We start from the raw sequence: 24,667 nt of genomic DNA on the forward strand, positions 1-24,667 counted from the left end.
TGCAGCGATAAAGATGATTTTTGTTTTTACTGCCCTCTAGGAACAGACTGGTGTACAAGAAGCTCCTATAGTAATTTTCATATAACTTTTAACTTTCTCAATGTGCTTGTCTCTGTTCCTACTTATCACTAATTCTCCTGGAAATGTAAAAGCAATAAATAACATAGTATTTCTACCTGACAAGTGTAGACAAATGGAAAAGCCCAGGGTATTGTGCACCTACCTGCACAACTGTTGCTTGAAATGCAATTGCCCTCAGTTTCAGGAGACAGTTCTGCAACTATGTGATACTTTGGTTACAGCCTTGCAGTGGGTTGGGTATATTATATATAGAGCTGCAGGTGGTCTAAGTTTACCTTTTTATTGACTTTATATAGATGTAGGAGCAGCCTGCTTGCCCCCCCCCCCCCCCCCCCAACATGCCTGGTCCTTTGCGGGCCTGGCCCTGGGCATCTAAGAGGGGGAGAGCTATACAGTACAGCTAAACAGTGAGCGTGAGGAGGGAAGGGGGGTTCCTGGGAATGCTTATGTCTGGCCCAAATGACGCCACTCAGATATGCTGAGCTGATACTGAAAGCTTTAACTTCTCCATTCTAGAAGAAAAAATAGTTTCATGTATGAGTGCAGGAAAGAAATTTCAGGGGCAAAGTGAATTTGAATTGAATTAATATGCAGGGACTGATCTATAAAGGTTGGTATTTTTGTTGATACTATTACATTTACAAAATATTATAACTATTGCTCTTAAGGTCTAAGGAGACTTTTTTCTTGTCTTCGCTGATTATATGGTATAAACCTAGGAATACCAGAAAAAGATCCGCTCATTTGATGAGGTTGATAAACTAGTGGATGCAGGTTAAATTGGCTTGATCCGATCATTTGGCCTGTGGGATAATGACTGAATCCTTACAGAGGCATAAGCCTAATAGGTAAATGGCAGGCTGTTGGTTTGGCCCTATAAATTCTACCAGTTGGCAGCTGATATGAGCCTGTGTAAGGCCAGCTCAAGGAGACAAAGTTAGTCTCTTTCTAAGTAAGACTGCGCTGATTCAAATGACAGTGTCAGTGGGGTCACTTTGCCATTTTTGATGCTGTAGGTTACTATGTCCTTTAATACTGGTTGTCACTATGATATTTAATGTTGGGAGTCATACAGGTTTTCAATACAATGGTGGCCATTTACTAACAGATGGATTTTTTTAGCACTGAAAGTTTCTGATTAAAGCCACAACTTTTTCAAGATTTACTATGCGACAATTCTGAATCCAAAAATACTCCAAATAAACTTATCATGTAGAAGTCAATGGCAGATATCCCTTCAGTGGAAGGTCTTTATTTGCTTCATATCGTTAGAGGTTTTCAGATTTTTGACACTGGCTTTTGTGCGACAATATATAAAAGTCGCATTTTTCATGCGACAAGATTTTGTGACTTTTCCTCAAACATGTGCTTTCACAGTTCAGATTTTTTGATAAATGTCAGCCATTCATGGAAATGAGTTTATTCAATTTTTAAAAAAAAATGCAAAAAATTCAAGTTTTATTAAATATGCCCAGGGTTGCACTGGACCGACCTTTGCCGGCGCTCCCCCAACTGACTGTTCCTCCCCTGACGCATTCGATTTATACGTGCTTGGGGAGGACGTTGGGTAGGGACCCTGCGGGGGGGTTAGAGGGGCCCCTGGGGGGGGTAGGGGACACGGCTGCCTGGGGCACATGCAGGGCCCCTGGGGTGGGAGCCCTGGAGGGCCCAGCACCCCCAGTCTGACCCTGAATATGCCCCCACGTGGCACAGTGCTATTATATGCTATGTGTACACACAACATTTTGGACTAAGGAAGGAATTGCATGACATACAATGTAAATTATGCTTTGGGTTTTGTTTTTGCTTCTGGATTATCTCATCTAGGAAGTGTTTATGTCAAGTAAGGATTGAGTTGAAGTGAACCTTTTTTCAAAATAGCATCTTCTTAAAAGGAAATGTTACTGTCAACTGTAGAAACATAGACACTGATAGTTAATAAACTGGTCTCACCAATAAGTATCATTCCAAATATTGAACTGGATATTTGTGAATTTCTCGAACTAATATTTTTTCCCTGCCTCCAACCAACACACTCATGCTGTGGGTCACTAATAGACCTTCTTCTGCAGCAATTTCCATACATGCATATGGTAGGCCAGGGAAAGCACACTAATAAACCTTTTACATTTTAAAAAATTTGGGGAAAAGACTTATTTAGAATTCATTGCAGTTTATTTTGCACTGAATAAATTACCCCAAAGATTTCCATTCACTATAATAACTCTGCATCTACAGTGTAAGAAGATCCCAGACACCTTAAAAGATGTGGAAAAAAAACCAAAATAAAAAGGAATATGTCTTTATATAACCTGATACCAGCTACCATACCATAAATCAATCCTGATGTAGACAATCACTCTCTTATAACTGCTCAGTGTATGTACTGCAATACACACAGCTTCTGTGACACAGTATAATCTTGCTAAAAAATGATGGACATTATCCTATGAGAGCAGTTTATAGGAAGTTTTTCTGCAAAGCTGTTTCCTTTAAAAAGGAAGGACATGGTTTACTAGTTATTTAAAAACAAGCTGTCAGTGGTATGCCAAGAAGCTAAGCTGAAAACCCAGAGGAACATACACGACAACTAGCTTGTCTTGTGGCTTTACAACCAACAAGAGCCACGTTACAGAAATACAGCTACATTTTCAGAAATGGGGAACAAATAAAGATGAGCCAATAAAATATGAATTAAAAGAAAATAAGGAACTGGATCCAGAAAAAGGAAGAATTAGACACTGAGTGGAAATGGAAATAAATTCACACAACAAGATGTCTATAGATTTAACAGCTGCACTGACTGTCACCAGATTCCAGGTATCTGTCTGTCTGTCTGTCTATCTATCTATCTATCTATCTATATCTATCTATCTATCAATCTATCTATCTATCTTCCTATCTATCTAGCTATCTGTCTATCTACCTATCTGTCTATCTAATTATCTGTCTGTCTATCTAATTATATTTAAACTATTCCTATTCATATGCAGTATGCCTCAAGAAAGTTGAAAACACTTAATATAATCTATTTTTTTTTACATTTTTTGTGTATTCAAATATATACACTCAATCAGATTTGATTGATAATCCATTGATGGATCTGGGCAGCAACCCATCATAAGAGTATTCACAAGAACTGGCATGTTGGCATTTGTGTAATTGTATTTAAAAATATAATTGTCTTGATTGTCTAAAGATTTTTTTTAATCTTTATTAATGACTTAAAAGTATTTGTGGATCTTAAAGTTAAAAGTGGAAACCATACTCATAATCATAATCAAATCCCAGGCTACAGGTCCAATGGTTCCACTTAAAGTCCCTTGTACACAGCAGTCTTAATATATACAAAGCAACTATATACAGGGCACAATGCTTAATATATACATATACAGTACATATATGATGGTATCTAAGGTATCTACAGGTATGGAACCCGTTATCCAGAATGCTCGGGACCTGGGGTTTTCCGGATAAGGCGTCTTTCTGTAATTCGGATCTCCTACCTTAAGTCTACTAAAAAAAATATTAAACTGTAATTAAACCCAGTAGAATTGTTTTGGTTCCAATAAGGATTAATTATATCTTAGTTGGGATCAAGTACAAGGTACTGTTTTATTATTACAGAGAAAAAGGAAAAAATTTGAATTATTTGCTTATAATGGAGTCTATGGGAGATGGCCTTTCCGTAATTCTGAACTTTCTGGATAATGGGTTTCCGGATAAGGGGTCCGATGCCTGTACTAATGTTTTATTCTGCAAAACTGCTGGTATTTTCGCAAGTTATGGTAACTATACATTGGGTATATGTGTTGACATTTTTGATATTATAAGGGCCAGAAGGTAGAAGGTTAGGTTGCAAGTCAACTCAGGCAGCAGATCCCAATAGGTAAAAACATGGGTTGTGGGTCATGGCTCCATGGGATCAGTTGTGGGAAACTTGATTAGACCCATGCAGGCTCTCAGCACTGTGCAACAGCAGCATGTACTGGTCTAAAGGATTACAAATCAGAGAAGGCACACAGTAAATACTTGTGGAAGAGAAAGAGAAAAGAATAAAGGAAACAAAATCCCTTACAAAAGTTACAACACCAAATTCCAAGTGATTCATGTGAAACTAGTGGCAATCTGGTTGCAGAATCAGCATGTACTCTTGTGAATTAGTCATGAATCAGCCTGAAATATGTAATGTATGTAAAATGTAAATGCCACTATGTGGTTCCACAATTTTCACATTTTTATTCAGAAATTTCTGATCATTGGTTTTGTTGCCAATTACTATTTTTTTGTCCTACAATTAATGTTCGTGATTCATAAGTTAACAGTTGCACGCGTTACGGAAGGGCATATAGTTATTTTCGTATTACTTGATGCCCTAAACTCTCTTGCACAATCTTGTTTTGAGAATAAACAATGACAAAAATCATTTTCTGGAAGAATTGTTGAATATTTGCAACAACAGCAAAACAGCAATAACAGCAAATTGCTAAAATTGGGCAGGAACATAACTAGGGGGGAAAGGGTCCCTATAGTTATTTTCATATTTGCAGCTTTTGATTGCAGAATAAGAAATTAACCAAAAGATGTACCAGTTTTTGTTGAGAAACCATTGCTCATTAAGGAAATCTCCACCCAAAAAGTGTTCTCGCATAATGAAAGAAAATGTAACTCTAAGTAACTTTTAAATTGCTTGAAAAAAGCTCTATCAAATACAGTGTTTGAGCACTAAGGGGCATGTCCTTGTTCCCCGGGGAAAAGCAAATGACCTCAATACAGTTCTTAGAGGCAGGGCATTTAAAATTAACTTTTGATTTCGAGCTTGATATTCTGAGACAATTTGCAATTGGTCTTCACTTTTTATTTTCTGGCTGCTGGGGTCAGTGGCCCCCTTTTAAAAGCTAGAGTAAGAAGATAAAGGTAAATAATTTAAAAAACTATAAGAAATAAAATATAGAAAAACAATTGGAAAGTTGCTAAGAATTGGCCATACTATGACATGCTAAAAGTTAACTTAAAGGTAAATCACCCCTTTAATATCCAGCTAATATGATCAGGCAATCTTTGTGATAAGGGTAGCAGTAATGGAATTTAATATACATTTATTTTTATTTATATAGTGGCAACATATTCCACAGAGCTTTACAGAGTTTATTCATCATTCACAGTGCCAGAAAAGCTACAATTTAAAGTCCCTGTCACATTCAAACACACAGTAAGGTCAATTTTATTAAGAGCCATTAACCTTCCTGTATGTTTGTAAATTGTGGGAAGAATCCAGAATACTTGGAAGCAAAGCACATTCTACGTGCAGTACATACAAACCTACATACATACAAACTAAGGCTAAATGAGTGAATTAAAACGACAGGCATAGGCTCCATCGGACCAAGGACCACATCAATGATCTGATGCAGTCCCCAATCTGACCGATCAAACCTGTCTGATCAAATTCTGCCCAATTTTTAGCCAGATTTCGGTCCAGTGGGCCCTAGGGGATGCCCATACACAGGCAGATAAGCTGCCAAATCAGTTTAAAAAGACTCAAATCAGCAGCTGAAATCTGCTGTGTATGACTACCTTTAGAACCCCAACACTAACCATTGTGCTGTCAACTGTTGTTTTAAAATGCATTTGTCCCCATTTTAATGAAATAGTTCTGCAACTATAGTATGTGATATTTTGGTCAGTGGCAGTGGCAGTGGTATTACTCCTAATTTATGATGATATTACTTTTGTGTTTAGGTAACAGGGTGTTAGGTAACAGTATAGAATTTCCTCATACCCTTCTGTAAGTGTTTGGGGATATTGCTTTATTGTTATATTGTCCTGACTTTGTCTGGATTAAGTTACTGTTGGTCAGCATTATTATTATTATTCCACAGCACTGTACAATAAATGAGTATATACATTGAAAATTACATACAAAGTAACCAATAACTGATACAAGAGGTGACCAAACAAAAAGGTGCCCTGCCCAAAACAGATTACAATCTAAAACGAGAAGAGGATGAGACACAAGGTGTGGGAATAAGCAAGATCAGAAGTGAGCAAGGTGAGAGACGTAGCACAGGGTATTGCTTTTAGCAGCACACTGAACTTATGGGAAACTAAATGAGGGTAAGCTTCTCTGAATAAAAGTGTTTTAAGAGATCTTTTGAAGGCACAAAGATTGGGAGAATTCCAGAGCAGGGGGGCAGCTCTTGCAAAATCTTAAAGGGGACCTGTCACCCAGACATGAAAAGCTGTTTATCAAAAGTGTTTCTTCAATTAAAGATGAAACTCAAATTCATATTTTATTAATACATCCATAACCATTATAAAGGCATTTAAAAATCATAGCTGCCAATCATATACTTTCACTTTCCATTTAGAACTCACTTTCCTTATTTCTCTGTACCATCTAGTTGTGTAGCCAGTTCATAGGCTTGGGCATCAGGTCCTCCATTTTGGCACATAAACAAGATTTTGGGGTGAAAGCTTGTCTTAATAACAGTGTCTTACAAAATGGCGCCTGTCTGCTTGCTGTGATTGTGTTTTGACTGAAGCAAAACAAGATTTATATTATTTATATAGTGTAACTACAGTTATTTTGCTTGAAAACACAATAGAAAAGAATTAGTTATTATTTATTAGGGTGCCAGATGAGGAAATGAGAGAGGGGTTGAGTAGTGGGTCAGTAGAGGAGCGTAACAAGTGGTTTGGTGAGTATCAATATATGAGCCTGGCAGCAGTATTCATTATGGATTGGAGAGGGGACAGTCTCTGGAGGGGAAGCCAATTAATAGGGAGTTACAGTAGTCCAGGTGTGATATCATGAGTGGATATGAATTTTGACAGCATCTTGGGTGATAAATGATTGTATTTTAGTAATATTAAATAGGTAAAAGTGGCATGATTTAATTAATGACTGGATATGAGTAGTGAAGGACAAGGCAGGACCAAGGATAATGCCAAGGCACCGGGCCTGGAGACTATGGGGTGATAGTGGAATTGCTAACTATGATAGACACTTCTTGGATATTATAGATGTTGGACTGGGGAAATAGAACTAATTCTGTCTTAGAGAGATTTCATTTAAGGTAACGTTGGGACATCCAAGTAGAGATAGTAGACAGGCAGGAAGGAACCCAAGTTAAAGGAAAACTATACCCCCAAACAATGTAGGTCTCTCTAAAAATATATTGCATAAACAAGCTCATATGTAAAACCCTGCTTCATTTAAATAAACTATTTTCATAAAAATATACTTATTTAGTAGTATGTGCTATTGGGTAATCCTAAATAGAAAATTGCCATTTTAAAAATTAAGAGCCGCCTCCTGGGATCATAGGATTCACAGTGCACATAAATAAGGCACACATACATGCTAGGCCCCATCAGCCAATGAATGGGCAGAGTTCTGTCAGGTGATCTCTGAGGGAGCACTCAGCTCATTACTAAATGGTGGATCAAGGAAAAGAAGTAAAAGGGCAATATTTACTGATATATATTTTCCAGTTTGGCGAGATTCTTTAATAGGCCACTTAACATAATATAAACTGTCTGTTGGTTAAGTATTCATTCTGAGCGTATAGTTTTCCTTTAAGAGCACAGGTCTCTAACCCCAGACACAGTATCACATCACCACTAATTTATTTGTTTTCAAATAAAAGATTAAGGCTTTAAGAAACATTCACCTTTTACAAACCTCTGCTGTAAGCATATGTACCTGCAGGCAACAATGAAAAGAATGTTCTGTATTTTATTATTCTTATTTCTATGTTTGATAGGTGTGCCAGTAAACATATTAAAATTGCTCAAAAAGGACAACTTATTTACAGTTTTCTTCTGTTTTATTGTTTAGTCTTGGTCTCCAACCATAATCTCAGAAGTGTTCAACAACTCCAATGGCTCCTCATTACCCCCCAAACAATGTGTCCGTGACACTCGAATCTCCCAAGTTGTGTTTCCAGTCCTCTACGCCCTTGTATTCTTACTTGGATTGTTGCTGAATGGATTCTCCATCTGGATTTTCTGCAAAGTTCCCAGCCACACTGTTTTCATAGTCTACCTGAAAAACACATTGGCTGCTGACTTCGTAATGATTTGTATGTTACCTTTCAAGATCCTTACAGATTCTGGAATTGGGTCACTGCAAATGAAGGCGTTCGTTTGCCGCTTTTCGTCAGTAGTATTTTACGTATCTATGTACATTAATATAATACTTCTTGGACTCATTGGTCTTAATCGTGTTCTAAAAATTGCACGGCCATTTGGAAAGAAGTGGGTGGATAATGTGTTCATTGCAAGAGCACTTTCCATAGCAGCATGGCTTCTTATGTTTGGAATATCCATACCAAATATGGTACTTTCTAATGAAAAGGCAACAGAGCTTACTGTTAAGAAATGTGCTTCTCTAAAAAGCAAACTGGGTATCAAGTGGCATGAAGCAGTAAATCATTTTTGCCAGTTTATATTCTGGACTACTTTTACCCTCATGGTAATATTCTACACAATTATTTCAAAAAAGGTTTATGAATCATACACAAATTCTAGAAGCAGAGACAGCAGCACAACAAAGAAGACGAAAGCAAAGGTTTTCATTATTGTTGCAGTATTTTTTCTTTGCTTTGCGCCTTTCCATTTTGCAAGGGTTCCCTATACAATTAGCCAAACGGGCGGCATAAAAGACTGCAATGTGCAAAACAAACTGTATATTGCTAAAGAGACTACGCTCTGGCTGGCTGCCACCAATGTCTGCATGGATCCTCTGATATACATACTGTTGTGCAAGCCATTTCGACAACTGCTAACAAAAGGATCTCGTTCTGCAACTACAAGTATGGAGGCTCAAACCTGCCAAGATTCAAGAATGTAGAATTGCTAATAACAAACCATGGCTGAGTTCATCATGCACTCTCAGTTCAACATAATGGACTGTTCTAAATTTTGACACATAAAGTAAGAGTTCAATGCTTTAACATGTTTCAAACTCATTACTGTTCACAAAGCAGGAAGGAAAGGGCTACTGAATAATACACAGTGATCTACAAGACTCATTTATAAGATGCGGATGTACCACTGTGCAGAATTTAAATGGGGTAGTGAGTTCAAGGGTGCCCTGTTCTCAACAACTCAGGGCAGACTTTTAGTACAATGTTTTCTTGCACATTGCGTCTGATGGCACTTGAGCCTAGCATGTTCTGATACTAAGCAGGGTAGGGGTGTTCCTGGGAATGTCTATGTCTGACCCAAGTGATACCACACATGCTGAGCTGATACTGAGGGAAGAGCAAAGAGTTGCACGTATGAGCACAGGACACAAATTTCAGGGTCAAAGTGAATACAATAAAGGGATTTAAAAAAATGCATGAAAAAAATAATAAAACCCTACCTCTGAATACTTAATAATAGAGCAGAATGGAAAATGTTGATGAATTTGTTAAAAATACATATTTATACTCAACTGTGATTATAATTTTCATATATTTTTGATTAAAAGAAATTGATTGAATACATGGCTGACAGGTATAGATTATCTGTTGTAGCAAATTGGCAGTGTAATGGCTAAAAGTTCTTTTCCTGAATGGCAGCAGCTGCGCAAGTTATTAACAAAATGGTTTCTCGTTTATCCAGAAAATCAAGCAGTCTAGTTAGACTGGAAGGGGAGTAGCTATTCATTACCTCTTTAAGGACAGGCTACATGGAGAAATGAAGAAAGTAATATAGTAATCACAATTGTCAAAAACCTTTAAACAAGGGTTTCCACTGTTAATACCATTTAATGTTGCTTAAACAAAATACTGCTTTCCACCGCCCTTGCTATTTGCCAGGTTAATGCTATTAATAGAGTAATATATAGGGGATCATTTTCTATGGTTCAGTATTTCTGCTGATACCTTTACATTTACAAAGCATTACACATTGTAACTCTTGCCCCTTTATAAAGCTGGGAATACTGGGAAAAGATTTGCTCATTTGGCAAGGTTGTGGGTATAGGTCAAATTGGGTTGTTGGTGTCAAATTGGATTGATCTGATTATTTGGTCATAGGGCTAAGGATTTTGGATTATAACAGGGGCCTAAGCCTAATAAAGATATAAGGCAAGCTGTCGGTTTGACCCCATATATGATGCCTGAGTCAGTGGCTGTTATCAGCCCATGTACAGCTAGTTTAGCAATGTAACTAAAGCTGGCCATACACGCACCGATAATATCGTACGAAACCTAATTTCGTACGATATTCAGTGCATGTATGGCAACTTGGCGAGGCGACCTGTCGACTTGCTGATCGGGCAGGTAAAAAGATTTTGAACGGGCGCCATTGAAGGCGCCCGATCAAAATCTATGTTCAGGGCTGAATCGGCAGAAGGAGGTAGAATTCCTATTGTTTCTACCTCCATATCCGACAATTCAGCTCTGAATGTCAGTGGAGGATCTTTCATGGTCGCACGAAAGATCGAAAATCGCCACGTGTGTGGCCACCTTTAGACTCTTTCTGAGCTGATTCAAATGACTGTTAGGTTGCTGATAGGCCCATGTGGATCAACATACGTATTTCTCTTAGTTCAGATGAAGACAACACAAGTCTTGTGAGAATATATCATATAATTTCTGAATGTCATGGATACCCTACTAGGTGGCAAACTGACACAGATCCTGTGTTTTGGATGCTTTATTATGTGCTGTGCAGTAAAACTAAATGTATAAACCTGCAGAAGGGCCCTGTGTCATGCAGTTTCCTTTATCAGTGCACTGATATAGTGACAGGAAACCAATCACTTGGGGAAAGCGTGCAAGAAAGAACTAAAGGTCACTGATGAAGAGGAGAACCAATGGGGGGGGGGGGGGGGTGATACAGCAAGGGGTTTGAAGAGAAAGAAGTAAATGGATGGCAAAAGAACCAGGGATTTAAAAAATAAAGAAGGGGTTTAAAGAAAGAAATGGGGCAATAATAATGAAATAGTAATTGGTAAGACAAATAACAAGGAAACAAATTATATTTTGCCCTCATTTATATCTTTACTCTAGGCATGATGCTGGGTCCATAAGCACGCAATCATCAGTCCAGGAAACTCTCACCCCCTTTACATTATCCTATACATTTTGCTGCACAACTTCATGAAGCTATTTGCCATTTATGTCTACTGCCCATTTAACTTCTTAGTTTATTTCGGCTCAACCCTGATCTGACATTTCTAGTGATCAGAGGCTGGTTTTTAATTACTAGGTTGCCAGATAAAGGACTGCCTGTACATACTTACAAAAAAAAAATCAATCACAGGAAGGATATTATTTAGGTCTATGGCCATTTCAGGTCAGGTAGGGTACTGCACTGATGCCGGTTTTTCATGTAATGAAGCTCATATTTTCCAAAATGTTTAAATCTATTATGGACCAAAACTGCAGCAAGCTGAGTTTTCAAAATGCCATCTATCATCAAATCTACCAACCATCAAAGCAAAAGTAAAATTGACTGAAATTAAATGTACAGTATTGTTAAAGAATGAAAGACAAGTTACAAGTTCTCTCCACTTTCTGTTCTGAGCGAACAACTAAAACTCATATCCACCCATCTTTTAGCTATAAAGCTGTTCAGCCTACCTATTAGTATTTAATTCAACAGGAGATGTTCAGACTTGATGTGAATTATAATCTGCAGGTCTCCTTTACAGTTCCCAGTGAGTCACAGTGATTAATAGGAGATCTAGATACTTTATGGATGAAATAGTTGAAACGCACCCAGCAGGTGCCCAGAGTGGTTTAATCCTGCATCTTCTCACACAGCAACAACAGCAGCTACATGTGGATAGGATTTTATTTTGAGGTGCCGGAGTCTAAAAGCAAATGCTATTTAAAGTGCTAAATATGGGAAACTAAAGATGTTAAGGAGCTGTTTGTTTTCAGAGTGAACTCTTTGGATGATGTAAGCAATGAACCATGGGAACTCCATTAAAGGTATGTTGAAATGTATTTACATGTACTATATTGACTGTGTAGTTACATATTGCTTTACTGTCAGTAAATTACGAGTATGGGACCGGTTATCCAGAAAGCTTTGAATTATGGCAAGCCCATCTGCCATAGGCTTCATTTTAATGATATAATTCAAATGTTTAAAAATGATTTCCTTTTTCTTTGTAATAATAAAACAATACCTTATACTTGATCCCAGCTAAGATATAATTAATCCCTATTGGTGGCAATTATCCTATTGGGTTTATTTAATATTTAAATGATTTTGTAGTAGACTTAAAGTGGCCATACGGAGGCAGATTTAAGATGCCAATTCTGGTCCTTTAGATCGATTTGGAAGCCTACCTGCCCCTGTATGGGACCCTCTGACAGGCCTCCCCAATCAATATCTGGCCAAAATTTGGCCAGATGTCGGTTGGCAGGCTTGATTTTCCTGTCAGATCGAGGACCATATTGATGCTTATTAATTTAGTCCTCACTCGGACTTCAAATTCTCTTCATTGAAATGCGATATTGCCCACCCAGGGTGGTCATATTGAGGGGAAGATTTGCTCATTGTGGGGTGACCTTGCCACACAAGCAAATCTTACCATGCATGGCCACCTAAGATATGGTGATCCAAATTACAGAAAGACTCCTTATCTGGAAAACCCCAGGTCCTGAGCATTCTGGATAATAGATTCCATACCTGTACTATAAGTTCCAAACAATCTACAACAGTTTTTGGAATCTATTGGTGCCTTGAGATTGAGCTGTTCCGTTGCAGCATGGACTGAACATTGTGAACTGTGCTCAAATCACTTATTCATGTCAGATCACAACTCACAGTGAGTTCCACAGCCTCTGGTGCTTTTCTTAAAGCGATATGCACCACTACTAGATCATAACACAAGCACAACCACCGGGCAACTGTTGGTAGCATTTCAAAAAATGCCCATATTCCCAGTTCTCTGCTGCACATTGCTGCCAAGCTGTAGAACTGTTTACAACACTTAATTTAATCTTCAGCAGAGACTAAATGTCTGCTTGTTTTAACCTTCACTGACATGCACTAACACAACTGTAATTATCCCATAGTGGTAGTTTAAAGCAGCTATTATTTTGCAGCATTTTCCGTTTGGATATGTAAAAACACATGAGACAAGTCTTGTAGGCGAGTACTTAATTTAAACATATCCTGCCGGCTTCATGTCGAAACCTGTTGCTTTAAACCTGCTGAAATCACAAATGGCACGTTACTGGCAAACAACAGAGGCCACACATGTGCTTCGCTCCGATACACCTCTATGCTATGCCATTTTAAAACTTACATATGCATAAGGTTATATTTACGATCGGAACCTCACCAGTGAGAGCCTGCAAGCTGACTCCATGCAGAGGGCGAAGGTAAGTCTTGCTTTTAAAATTCTACCAAGACTTTGTAAATGCCATACAGGTGTGCTAACTATACTCCACTGCTACCCCTGCCCTGTTCCAATGCACAGTGCTGACAAATTCCACAGAGTACTCTCATGGTTGCTTACACATTTTTCATCAAAAGATTTTCAGTGTAAAAGGAGATATAAGATCACCTGGCCTTTCTGGTTCCTTTCAGTCTGCAAGTTTTTAGTCACTGCAACCATGAAATGCCAAGGAACAAGCAAGTGTTTTCAAAAACTATCCTTACAAAGACTATAAAGCCATCTCTGGTTTTGAAAACAAAAATCTCCTGACTAAAATAATGAAGAAATGTAAATGCAGACCCTTTAATGAAAAATATAATTTTATTTTGGAGAGAAGATTTAGGTGCATATGATAAATGTTTTAATACAGGGACTATAACACAAGGGCCATTACGCTTGTTGCTACTAAGTGACAGTGCTAGGCATTACTACTAGTCACACCACCACTAGGGTGACACACTGAGCTTCACGTTGCAGGGTCCCTTGCAATCCTCATGTTTCTGTTTGGCCAAGTTACCTTAGCAACTGCATTTTTAACATATGCCATAATCAGGTGTATAGTTGATCAACATATTATATAACACCCTGACACTACCCAGTTACTTGGCTAATTGCTCTTGATTTGTCAAATGCAAATTCTATTTTGCAGTTGCTTGAGAACTGCTTCCTTCTAATTCATATTTTTTTACTGAATGACATTTAATTACCTTCTTTACATATGCTACACATGCACCAGTTCAATTTTTCAGATATTTTGATCAACTTCAGTCCATGTTAATGATATATTGTGCATTTCCAGCCCCCCACCTTTGTAAGTGGTATGTTCAGAAAACAGAATATGAAACTCCATCCGCTGACCCAGAAATGTACAGGCCTACAATTCCCTCTGTGGTTGGAACAATGTAACTTTAGCCAACCACATGTTAGTACAACTCAGGGCTGGTGGTAACCTTTGCCACTTTAAGAAAATCCCCACACATATATCACTGGTTTCAGAAAAGAGTTTCTAACCCATTTAATTTTCATTTCAGAAGAACACACTGCAGGGATACCCCCATTCTATAAAAATGTTTAGTTTTTGGGTTTTTTTGCATAATTCTTTAGTCAAATGCTGCATTATTTTATGTTCATGTAGTAGAGACATTAGGGCAAGTGCAGTGAATAAGGTGCAATTGCGAGTGCAATCACCATGTTTTTTCTTACAATGCTGCATTTTGTCCAGAATTCCAGTGTCATTGCAGTTTCAAAGAGGCTATAACCTTGACACAATTTTGCTGTACGTGCCATATTCTTTTGACACAACTGAACTATGGCGATAGATACAGGGCACTGAGGGGTTCCCCTGCATCAGTAGGCACAGCATGAAAGGCAGAAAGGATTGAACAGTACCCGGCGTAACTATGCAAAGTGCATGGAGTGCATTTTGATCTATTTTGAAGTACTTTAAAGGAAATGGTTGTACATACAACTGACTGAAGGGAAAGTATGGGGACCGCAAATGCACTTGCAGACATCCATAAGTCCTTGGGTCTACTGCTTTAGGAATCAAACTGATATTTTTGTATTTTTGTGGTAGAGATACTTACCTACCAAAGCAATCATGCAAAAGTAGGAAAAGTGCATAACCACCAAACTGCCACAAATGGTGTTTAACAGAAAAGACTAAAAAGTAAAGCACTTCTGTATATTATATAATGGTTGTATATATATATATATGTTTCCCAGGGCTGCAAGGTATAAGCAGATTTGAAGAAAGGCTTCTTAGCTCTGCATGCCCACATAGGAACTGCAAGAGACATGGAGTTGGTTCTGCAGGTGAAACCCCCAGGTAAGCTGCACAGTATGCTACAAATGTCTGTGTTCAGTAGAACTGGGTAGGGATTATAGGCTGGAATTGACAATAGTCTGTAAATAGATGTTTCCTTTTATTATTTTCATAATTATAATTATTATAATAAATGACTAAATGCTAACTGCTGCTTTTAAACTTTAGAACATGCTACTACATAACTTTTTTTCTGATAGATTACTCAGTGGGAATGTGATGAGGGAAGACTGAATTAGCTATCCCTATATATGATTTCTGTGTAGTTATATCATGCAGGTACTGCAACTAAATCCTTCCACTTTCTCATTTAATTTGCTAACCTGCAAATGTGCCACCTACACTCCCTATTAGTCTAACACAGAAACGCCCATATGGGTTGCAACATGACCAGAGCTATTTCATCTGAATGAAAGATTAAGACAGCCTGAATGACTTGAAATGTAGCTGTTCCTTCTGTGTACTGACTTCCGTACATCAAGCATTTAGCAAAGTGTTTGTTAATCCCCTTGCCATTAAAAGCCGCTCCTTTAAGAGACGAAATTAGGGTTTTTGAAACGGAAATTCGGCTCTGCTAGTGCAGAGAGTGCAATTGTGCTCTCTAGACTAGCAATGCGGCCCCCCTGGACTCCCTCTGTAAAGGTAAACTGGAGGGGGGCAGCATCACAGGAGCTGCCTCAGGTGGCTCAGGGGCCAGAAACACCCCTATCTACATGTTCTCTGTTCTCAACTTCCCTGCACTGACATATCATTGAGAATCAGACATTAGCCTGGCTTTCTCAGTAACATACACGGTACATGGAGAAAAGGGTTGTTTACCAACTGGAAGGTTGTTTACCAACTTCCTTTTATAGCCAACAACGCAACAGCTTATACAAAAAGGTTTCTAAATTAAAAAAATTGTAATTGTTCTCCCTACTGTTGCCACCTTACCCCTTTAAAACCGGCCACATATTGAATCCACATACTGCACGGCTAGTTCTAGTATATATGCATACAGAACCAGCCTATGGAACGGGATAGAAATACTCTAAATATAAAGAACTAAGTACAACAAATAACTATTTCTTAAAAGTAATCATCTGTAAATGTGAGACTGTGAGAAATACAGACAACAAGAGATCCTCTGCACTCACTCATTATCAATATTACTGTATATTAGGACATTACCAAGAAATGCCTTCATCTTTAATCAAAGCAGAAACTAAAGCACACTAAAACATAGAGATTAAATCCATGTACAGGCCTGCAGAGATTAATCTGCTCTGTAAATGTATCTCAAGCTCAAAAGGTTAGGCATGATTCAGGTTCACTGAGTAGCAGATAATAAATAAGTTGGTCCAGAGCCACTGTATAAAGAGAGGAGGAGGGAGACAAACCAGACACCAGTACATATATGGCAAAAACTAGTGTCAGACCTAGTTTAGTGCACTGAAAAACAGGACAAAAAAAGACTTTACACAGTGCCTTTCTGCCTGAATGAATTGTGTTCCCTTTGAGGCTGCCCCTGTGATTAAAGTGCTGCCTCTGTGGCACAAAGGCACCCCCTGTCGCGTGCAACCTATCTCCTTATAGCAATGGCCACAAGCCACAACAGGGCCCTGTTCTTACCGCCTGTTGCTTGAGTGATTGAGTCAAAACTGTGCATAGAAACATACTATTCCTTTAAAGGCAAGTTACAGGCATTTCAAATGTGATGAGTACAAGGGGTAGAGACAAGCAATAGGTTGTAAGTAGTGATGAGCTAATCTGTCCCATTTGGAAAAGATTTGTGAAACGTCATTTTTTTGTCACACACCAAATTTTTACATTGCAAATTTTGTCGTCCATATGCGAAATAATCCGCCAATGGCGAAACGCGGAAATTCACTGCAAGTCCATGTCTGCCGAATTTTTTTGCCCATCGCTAGTTGTAGCAAATCAAGCAATTCCTCATTGTTTGTTTGTTTTTTTATTTTCTTATAGAATTTATCTTGTTTCTAAGAAAAAAGAAAGATTTTTGCCATGGCTGTTGTTTGTATAAAGGAGATTTAGGGATGGATGGAAATAATACAAACAACTTGTACTGTCTTCAGTGGGAAATCTCGTTCCCCTTGAGCAACAAAGGGCCTACAATGACTCATGTAATTGTACAAAATGCAAACATAGGCATCATGTTGCTATTATGCAATTCAGGTGTGTGTGTGTGTGTGTGTGTGTGTGTGTGTGTGTGTGTGTGTGTGTGCAACATACTGCGTACCTTTTCCTCCTCCTTAACTGTGATGGTGCAGCACAAGCCTGGGTTAGCAGGGCACATGAGGGCCAGGGCCCACCTGGTTTTCTCCTTTATCCCACCAGCCCAGTCCAACCCTGTTAGTGATTAATAAAACATAATAATAATAATGTCTAAATACATGAATTTTTAAGGCAAAACCAAATTGTGTGTGCCATGTGAGTGCATAGGAGTGTATGAGCTACCACTGCATTAAGTTATAAGAAGGTGTGGAAACATAGAAGGCAGAAGGAGTCAGTATAATAATATAAAAAACAAATGCTAGTGCAGGATGAGTAAAACAAACATTCTAAAGGGAGGGCATGGAAAGCAAGGGTCACAAGCAAGGAATAAAAGAATTAACAAAGAGACAAGGGGAAAAAAGAAAAGACAGGCACAAAAAGTGCTAAATAAGCAAGGTAAGAGAGAGCACTCAGAAGTAAAGAACACTGCTCAGGCTATACAGAGAGTCATAAAGTTCAGAGACCCTAAATGGGGAAGCAAAAGCAGGTCAGATAGACAAGAACCAATTCACAAAAAAATTCTGCAAGACTATCACACAAGTCAGAGCCTCGGTATGAACTTCCCCAGAGCCATGCAGGCTGCTGACCCAGCTCATCCACTATTAACTGAAACCCTCTTTTCTACAGCAAGTTAACGTACAGGGTAGCTCTAGTATAAATACATTTGAAGCAACTGGACTTGTTTAGTAATCATTGAAGACGTGTCACTACTCATCCGAGCAGCTTCTTCAGTTCAACTGACTGGTATGGGAAGTCCTCAGCATATATACTCTTCCACTAATCCAATCACAATGGCACTATGTAACTCTATGTAACAGGGTAGCCTTTTAGGCTAGAAAGGTCAACCATAAAGTGCCTTCTCAGTGCAAGCAAAAACAGGAAGGAGTCAGAGAGAAAGAACAGAAAGTTGGAGAAAAGTAAAACAGAAAAGAGTAGTATTGATATTGAGAAAAGAGTAAAATGAGAAAGTGTCAGAGAGTAATCAGGAAGAAGCAAAAAAAGAGAGTAGAATGTAAGAATGGCAGGAAACAAGAGTGTGGTGGGGTAAGGGGAAGAATAAAAAAGCAATGTACACTATGTACATAAAAGAACAACAAAATAAGTGAGGGGAGAATGAAAGGAGTAAGACATTAAGGGTAAGGGCAATGACACACAAGGAGATTAGCCACTCGCTGGGAAACTTTGGGCAACTTCGGAAAGCCAAAGCAACATTAAAGCAAATTACTGGTGGGAAAGCTGCCTAAAGTTTGCTAGTGGGAAAGCATTTTTGGGAGATTTGTTGCCCGTGGTAGCCAAGATTTAACCATGGCCCATGGGCAACAAATCTCCCCATGTCCCATTATCCTAAAAGAACTGAAGATAGAATGCAAAACAAAAGAAGCAGAAAACATATTTATTTGTGGCCCACACTGTGCCTTTTTCTGCGGCTGATTGCGATATTCAACTAAGAGGTGGAATTCAAACAGCATAAACATCAAATATTGCAGAAATAGCATATTGAAGTATTGCAAAGAGAAACAGAAAAATAAGGCTACATACTTGTACATATATTTACTATTCTTTTTAGACATTCTTATTTGTATATTTCAGCAATAAATATATATATATATATTATAGCCAAGGAAAGCACTCAAGGCAAAAGGTCTGTAAAAAACAGTCTGCAAGCTTTTATTGATATATATATATACAGTATATATATATATATATATATATATATACATACTGTAGTCGAGCAGAGCCTTTTTGAAAGATAAAAAACATATATGGGTGCTGAGCTTGGTTATGCCAACAAATTTGAAATAATGTACAGGCAAAGCTACTTTTTGTCAAGGTTTAGCAAGGCCAAGTGTTTTTAAAAAAAAAAAAGTATTCAGGTATTTATTTCAAACGCAAGCAAATTTAAAGGAGGCCTGTCACCCAGACAAAAAAATCTGTATAATAAAAATCCTTTTCAAATTAAACATGAAACCCATGGTATTAATCCATCTACACCTGTATTTAAAAGGTATTTAAAAATCTCAGCTGTAAATCATATGCTGCCTGTCTCAGGCATAGTGTTGGGGCAGGCAATAACTTTCATTTTCCATTCAGCACTTCCTAGACGTCACTGCACTCCTCACATTCAACCTCTCTCCTCACAAGCTATAATTGTGTAGACAGTGCATGGGCATGGACATCAGGTACCTGATTTTGGCACATACACAAGATTTGGAGATTATGCAAAGCTAATAACAAAATGGCTCCTGCCTGCTGTGATTGTGAGTTCCAAGACTGAAGGAAACAAAATTTAAATCTATTGAAATAGTGTAGATTTATGTATTATTTTGCTCAGCTAACATGATAGGAAAGGATTTTGAATTATTACTTAGGGTGACAGGTCCCCTTTAAAGGCATTTGCTTGGCTTTTGCTGCAGAGAAACAGTGCAGCTGATTGACTATGAACCAAAACATGCCCTCTGGTTTTGTTAAACTTAAAACAAAAATTGGAGTTTCTCACCAATACAGGTTTCTGTCCTCGGAACACAAAATGCAGCTCAAATGTTACTCTAATAACAACCTTCACTTGTTTAGAAAACTGTGTTTCCCATTTCAACTGGATGTTGCTGGATATTATTGCATACTTTCCATTTTATTTAGATATGGTAGAGACTTGACCAATATTCTAATACCTTAGGGGAGGCCAGTATACCTATTATCAGTTTACTACCTATAAACTCTGCAGTTATACACATGGGCATGTATCCAAGATTTTCCTAGTGAGGAATCAGGGAAAAGATAACATCAGGCTGTGTTGTGTTAAGACAGAAATAGAAGATACTGAGTTTGATATTTCAAGCTCCACACACCTTTAATGTATATTACACAACCAAAAAATGTATGAAAAATATATGAATTTTATGCTGCTGTCCACTAGGTTTATGTATTCCATGAAGGCCTGTTTCTCATTGTTTTTTTTGTTTTTTTTTTTAAATAAATAAATAAATAAATAAAGCAATAATAAAGAATAAGTTTTACCCAACAATGTTTGTTAACAAAAAGTTTTGGCATTCTTAATAAGCAGCACTGTGTTACCAGCTAAGGGGGCTAGGATGGTAGCTTGACATTACTGATTGAGGCTCCTTCTCTGTCCAAGTATGAAATGCGCCCCAATGCCCAATTCGTGACTTTGTGCTTCTCAAGCTGTTGTACACACTCTATAACCATTTCCTTGTAACTTCCTCGTGGGATCCCTCCGCAGTAAGTCATATGTACTGACATTGCTATAGAGTAGTGATTTTGAAGTAATAGTTTGATGTGTAGTGCAAAATAGTGTGTCTCCTTTATCTGACAGAATTGTGATGCTTGGGTCCTTCATAAGCAGTGTAGGATCCCTTATCTCCTGTATTGTTGCATAGTTAGGTTGAAGAGAGTTGCTTCAGAACCCGCTGTTTAAGGAAAGTTTGTCAGTTTCTTTGTCTAGTATGTTATTATTATGGAAGAAAGATTGTGTGGTTTTCATGAAATGTCTCCTGGGGAAATATTGGGATGCCACAGCAAAGTTTAAGGATGACGGCACACTGGGCATATGATCGGCTTGTCTACACCTGCATTTTGTAGACATGCAGCGAGAAGCGCATCCGCTTCTATTCGCTGCTGTGTGTAGCTGCACTGCCAGTGTTCCCTCACCCTAATTCCTTGGCTGGGAGTTTACCCCCTTACTGTTCTGGGGTGTCTTGCAATCTTTTTTCCACTTTAATTTGTTATTTTGACCATGCAGGTTCATGACATTAAAGTGGTAAACTTGTTAATTTGCCTCTCTTAGCCCTTTTTGTTTTGAATTAGCTGTGCATCCTCTTTATTCAGTCACTCTACACTTGCAAAATAATGATGCCAAACTCTGTTTTCCACAGACCTCTCTCAATGTTGCAGTATTACTGGTGAAGCGTTTCTGCCTTAAATGTTCATTTACAAGATCTGCTTGGCCCTATGACTTTTTACTGTGGAACACAGATGTAAACTGTGAGCCCCCATTGTCAAATTGCTTCTGTAATCCACAAATTTACTGGCTATTCTTTCATGATCCCACAACAGTTGACAATATTTATACTGATTCTAGCTGTTTTATTGTTACGAGTCAATATAAATATTCACTATAAGTTGAATTATTAAATTGAATCATAGCGGTCTCTATCTCTCTATGTACTGTTGCTCAGGGTGTTAACCCTGTCCCTCAGTTGTGTTGCTGTACTTACTGGGGTGTGGGCTAACAAACCAGAGTGATTGCAGTGTGTAAATCCATGAACCCCCTCTATTGTTGATATAATTGCAAGATTTCTCAAGACTGGGGGAACATAATAGGGACCCTTCAAACAAATGGCCTGTATCCAGAGCTGGTATAGCAGCAGTGGTGCATACCAAGTCTATGTCAGGAATGTCATATAGGACAAATAATTTAGCAGAGCTTTTTCCCCTTTTGATGTAGCTTATAGACACCAGCATCTATAGCAAGTTCTTTCTTAATAGTCAAGCAGATATACAGTATTTATGATTGGGAGGCAGCTCAATTCCATAATGCTCCATTTACTATCATGTAACCAGTTCAAGCATGTAAACAAGCTTTATTGGTATCAAATTTATGAAGATAATATAGTACTGAGAAAGTAAACCAATCTTCACCTCTAGAAGACATATACGTAGGAGAATGTTGAACTAATAAACTAAAATGTATTTGGGTGTGTATAGCAAGAGATTAGTATCTGTTACAGATCAGTATCTATTGGGTGTGAAATGAAGGGACAATAAAGCAGGGTGGGACATTAAAATAATTTCAGTGCAGTTCAGTGTAAGAGCCAAAAGTTCCATATTAAATATTCTCAGCAGTAAAATGCAGCGATGTGATAAATTATTATTCATTTTTTTGCAGAGGAAAAGACAGATGAGCATCACATGAATGTAACAAGTCCAAGAGCAAACTCCACGGCTTTCAGTGAACTTGCGACCATCATCTTTCCTGTGCTATACCTTGTAATATTCCTGGGAAGCATCATGCTCAACGGCCTTGCAGTATGGATTTTTTTCCACATCAGGAATAAAACCAGTTTTATAGTCTATCTAAAGAATATTATGATTGCAGATCTGTTAATGACAGTATCCTTCCCATTTAAGATCATACAAACTTCTGGAATCGGACCCTGGAATTTCAATGTCTACCATTGCCGATACAGCAGTATCTTGTTCTACACGAGCATGTACATCAGCATTGTATTCCTTGGGCTTATCAGTACTGACAGGTACCTTAAAGTAGTAAAACCCTTTGGAAGTTCCAAAATGTACAACATCAAGTTTACAAAAGTTGTGTCTTTGATGGTTTGGTTGGCGATGTCCTTTATGGCCATGCCCAATGTCATATTCACAAATGTACAGCCAACCAGAGACAACATTTATGACTGCATATACCTAAAAAGTTCTTTTGGGGCCAAGTGGCATGAAGCAGTGGCTTATATTGATACGTGTATATTTTTCATTGTGATGGTGGTTTTAATTGTATGTTACATTTCAATATCCAGACACATCCAGAAATCTAGCAAGCCCTTTGTCAGCTGTTCAAGCCGGACTCGCAGGCACAACCAAAGCATCCGTGTAGTAGTGGCTGTGTTTTTCGTTTGCTTTCTGCCCTATCACCTGTGCGGCTTGCCCTTTATGTTCAGTCGCTTGGATAAAATTCTGGATAAACGGATATATACCATTTTACTTTACTGCAAGGAATCCACGCTCTTTCTCTCAGCCTGCAACGTGTGTCTGGATCCTATAATATATTTCTTTATGTGCCGATCCTTCTCGCAGAGGCTGTTTAACCGATCTGGTATGAGATCAAGAAGCGAAAGCATCCGATCTCTTCAGAGTGTCAGAAAATCTGAAGTGCGTATATACTGTGAATATACAGAAGTGTAAATAAGGCGGTAAATATGACATGTAAATATGTTTCAATAAAGCAATTCTATTTTCATTTTGTGAAACGTAATTTATAAGCAGGATATGCTTTCTCTATAATGCTGAGTCACTGATTCATCTAAATGTCTCATATACTATCTCTACTTATGTCTGTATTACAGGCAGTATCAGCAGGGTGCAAAAAACATATGTATATTAACCATACAACTCACTCAATGCTTCTGCGATTCTTATAACAGCAGCAAACTATCTGAGATAATACTTTCTTTATATAAACAATCTCCAGCAACCCAAATATGGCTGCCAAAAGCAATTTTAAGGCTTACAGTTTTCCCATGGGCTAGATGTACTTATTTGTATGACAACATATAAAAAAAAATTTCAAAATTCCAGTTTCTACGGGGAAATAATATGTAACACACTATAAATTTGTCCTTAACTCGTTTCATAATGGCCCTGGTTATACGTGAAATTAGATTTTGGCTTTAAGGTTTCCTTTGATGCCATATAATAAACACACATAATAAATACACCCCTAAGGAGTTGTGTAATAAAAGGCATTACATTTGCCTTGGTGCAGTAACCCATAGCAACCAATCAGCAGGTAGCATTTACTGGTCACTTGTTTAAAAGAAAAACATTGTATTGGTTGCTATGGGTTACTGCTCCTGGGCAAACTTAGTGCCTTTTATTACATATAGGGGCAAGGGTCTTTCAATAAAATGCCTGATACACCTGTACAAGTCCTGGGTCTGCATTAGCTGTCAAGTTGCATTCTAGTAACAGCTCTGATTATTATGAAAAGCACCAAAATCCCCACCACCAAATATATATATATATATATATATATATAGAGAGAGAGAGAGAGTGAGAGAGAGAGAGAGAGTGAGAGAGAGAAAGAGAGAGTGAGAGAGAGAGAGAAAGAGAGAGAAAGAGAGAGGAAAGCTAAACACCAGTCAGGACAAGAATTAACATAAAAATAAGCTTTACAGATTAACAAGCTGCAAAAAAATAAAAACATTCCCTGGTAATTCAAGTCCTGACGCGTGCTTGATTTTTTCCCATGTATTAAGCTTTTTTGAAAAGCATTTATGCATTATTTAGTAGAACTGCCCCATCTTGGTAATGATATGTGTATATATATATATACATTGTATAAA

General features: G+C 38.0%; 2 protein-coding genes across 3 annotated transcripts; both read left to right on the forward strand.

Annotated features, from left to right (window-relative positions):
* Positions 1-2,665: 2,665 nt before the first annotated feature.
* p2ry13 (purinergic receptor P2Y, G-protein coupled, 13) lies at positions 2,666-9,576 on the forward strand. The gene is given in 2 exon segments (NM_001015696.1): positions 2,666-2,901; positions 7,925-9,576. Coding segments are annotated over 2 exon segments (1,083 nt in total). The 5' UTR covers positions 2,666-2,832; the 3' UTR covers positions 8,939-9,576.
* Positions 9,577-11,050: 1,474 nt separating this feature from the next.
* Positions 11,051-23,562, forward strand: gpr87 (G protein-coupled receptor 87). Of its 2 annotated transcripts, none has more exons than XM_031902890.1 (3): positions 11,051-12,017; positions 15,203-15,305; positions 22,480-23,562. In XM_031902890.1, the coding sequence occupies exons 2-3, from the start codon at positions 15,275-15,277 to the stop codon at positions 23,505-23,507; spliced, it is 1,059 nt and encodes a 352-aa protein (XP_031758750.1). In that variant the 5' UTR covers positions 11,051-12,017; positions 15,203-15,274; the 3' UTR covers positions 23,508-23,562. The 2 variants fall into 2 exon arrangements, with proteins under 2 accessions (XP_031758750.1, XP_002941151.1); XM_002941105.4 differs by lacking the exon at positions 11,051-12,017 and adding an exon at positions 12,383-13,421.
* Positions 23,563-24,667: the final 1,105 nt, after the last annotated feature.

Source organism: Xenopus tropicalis, chromosome 5 (genome assembly GCF_000004195.4).
Source record: "Xenopus tropicalis strain Nigerian chromosome 5, UCB_Xtro_10.0, whole genome shotgun sequence".
In the NCBI taxonomy this organism is placed as follows: domain Eukaryota; kingdom Metazoa; phylum Chordata; class Amphibia; order Anura; family Pipidae; genus Xenopus; species Xenopus tropicalis.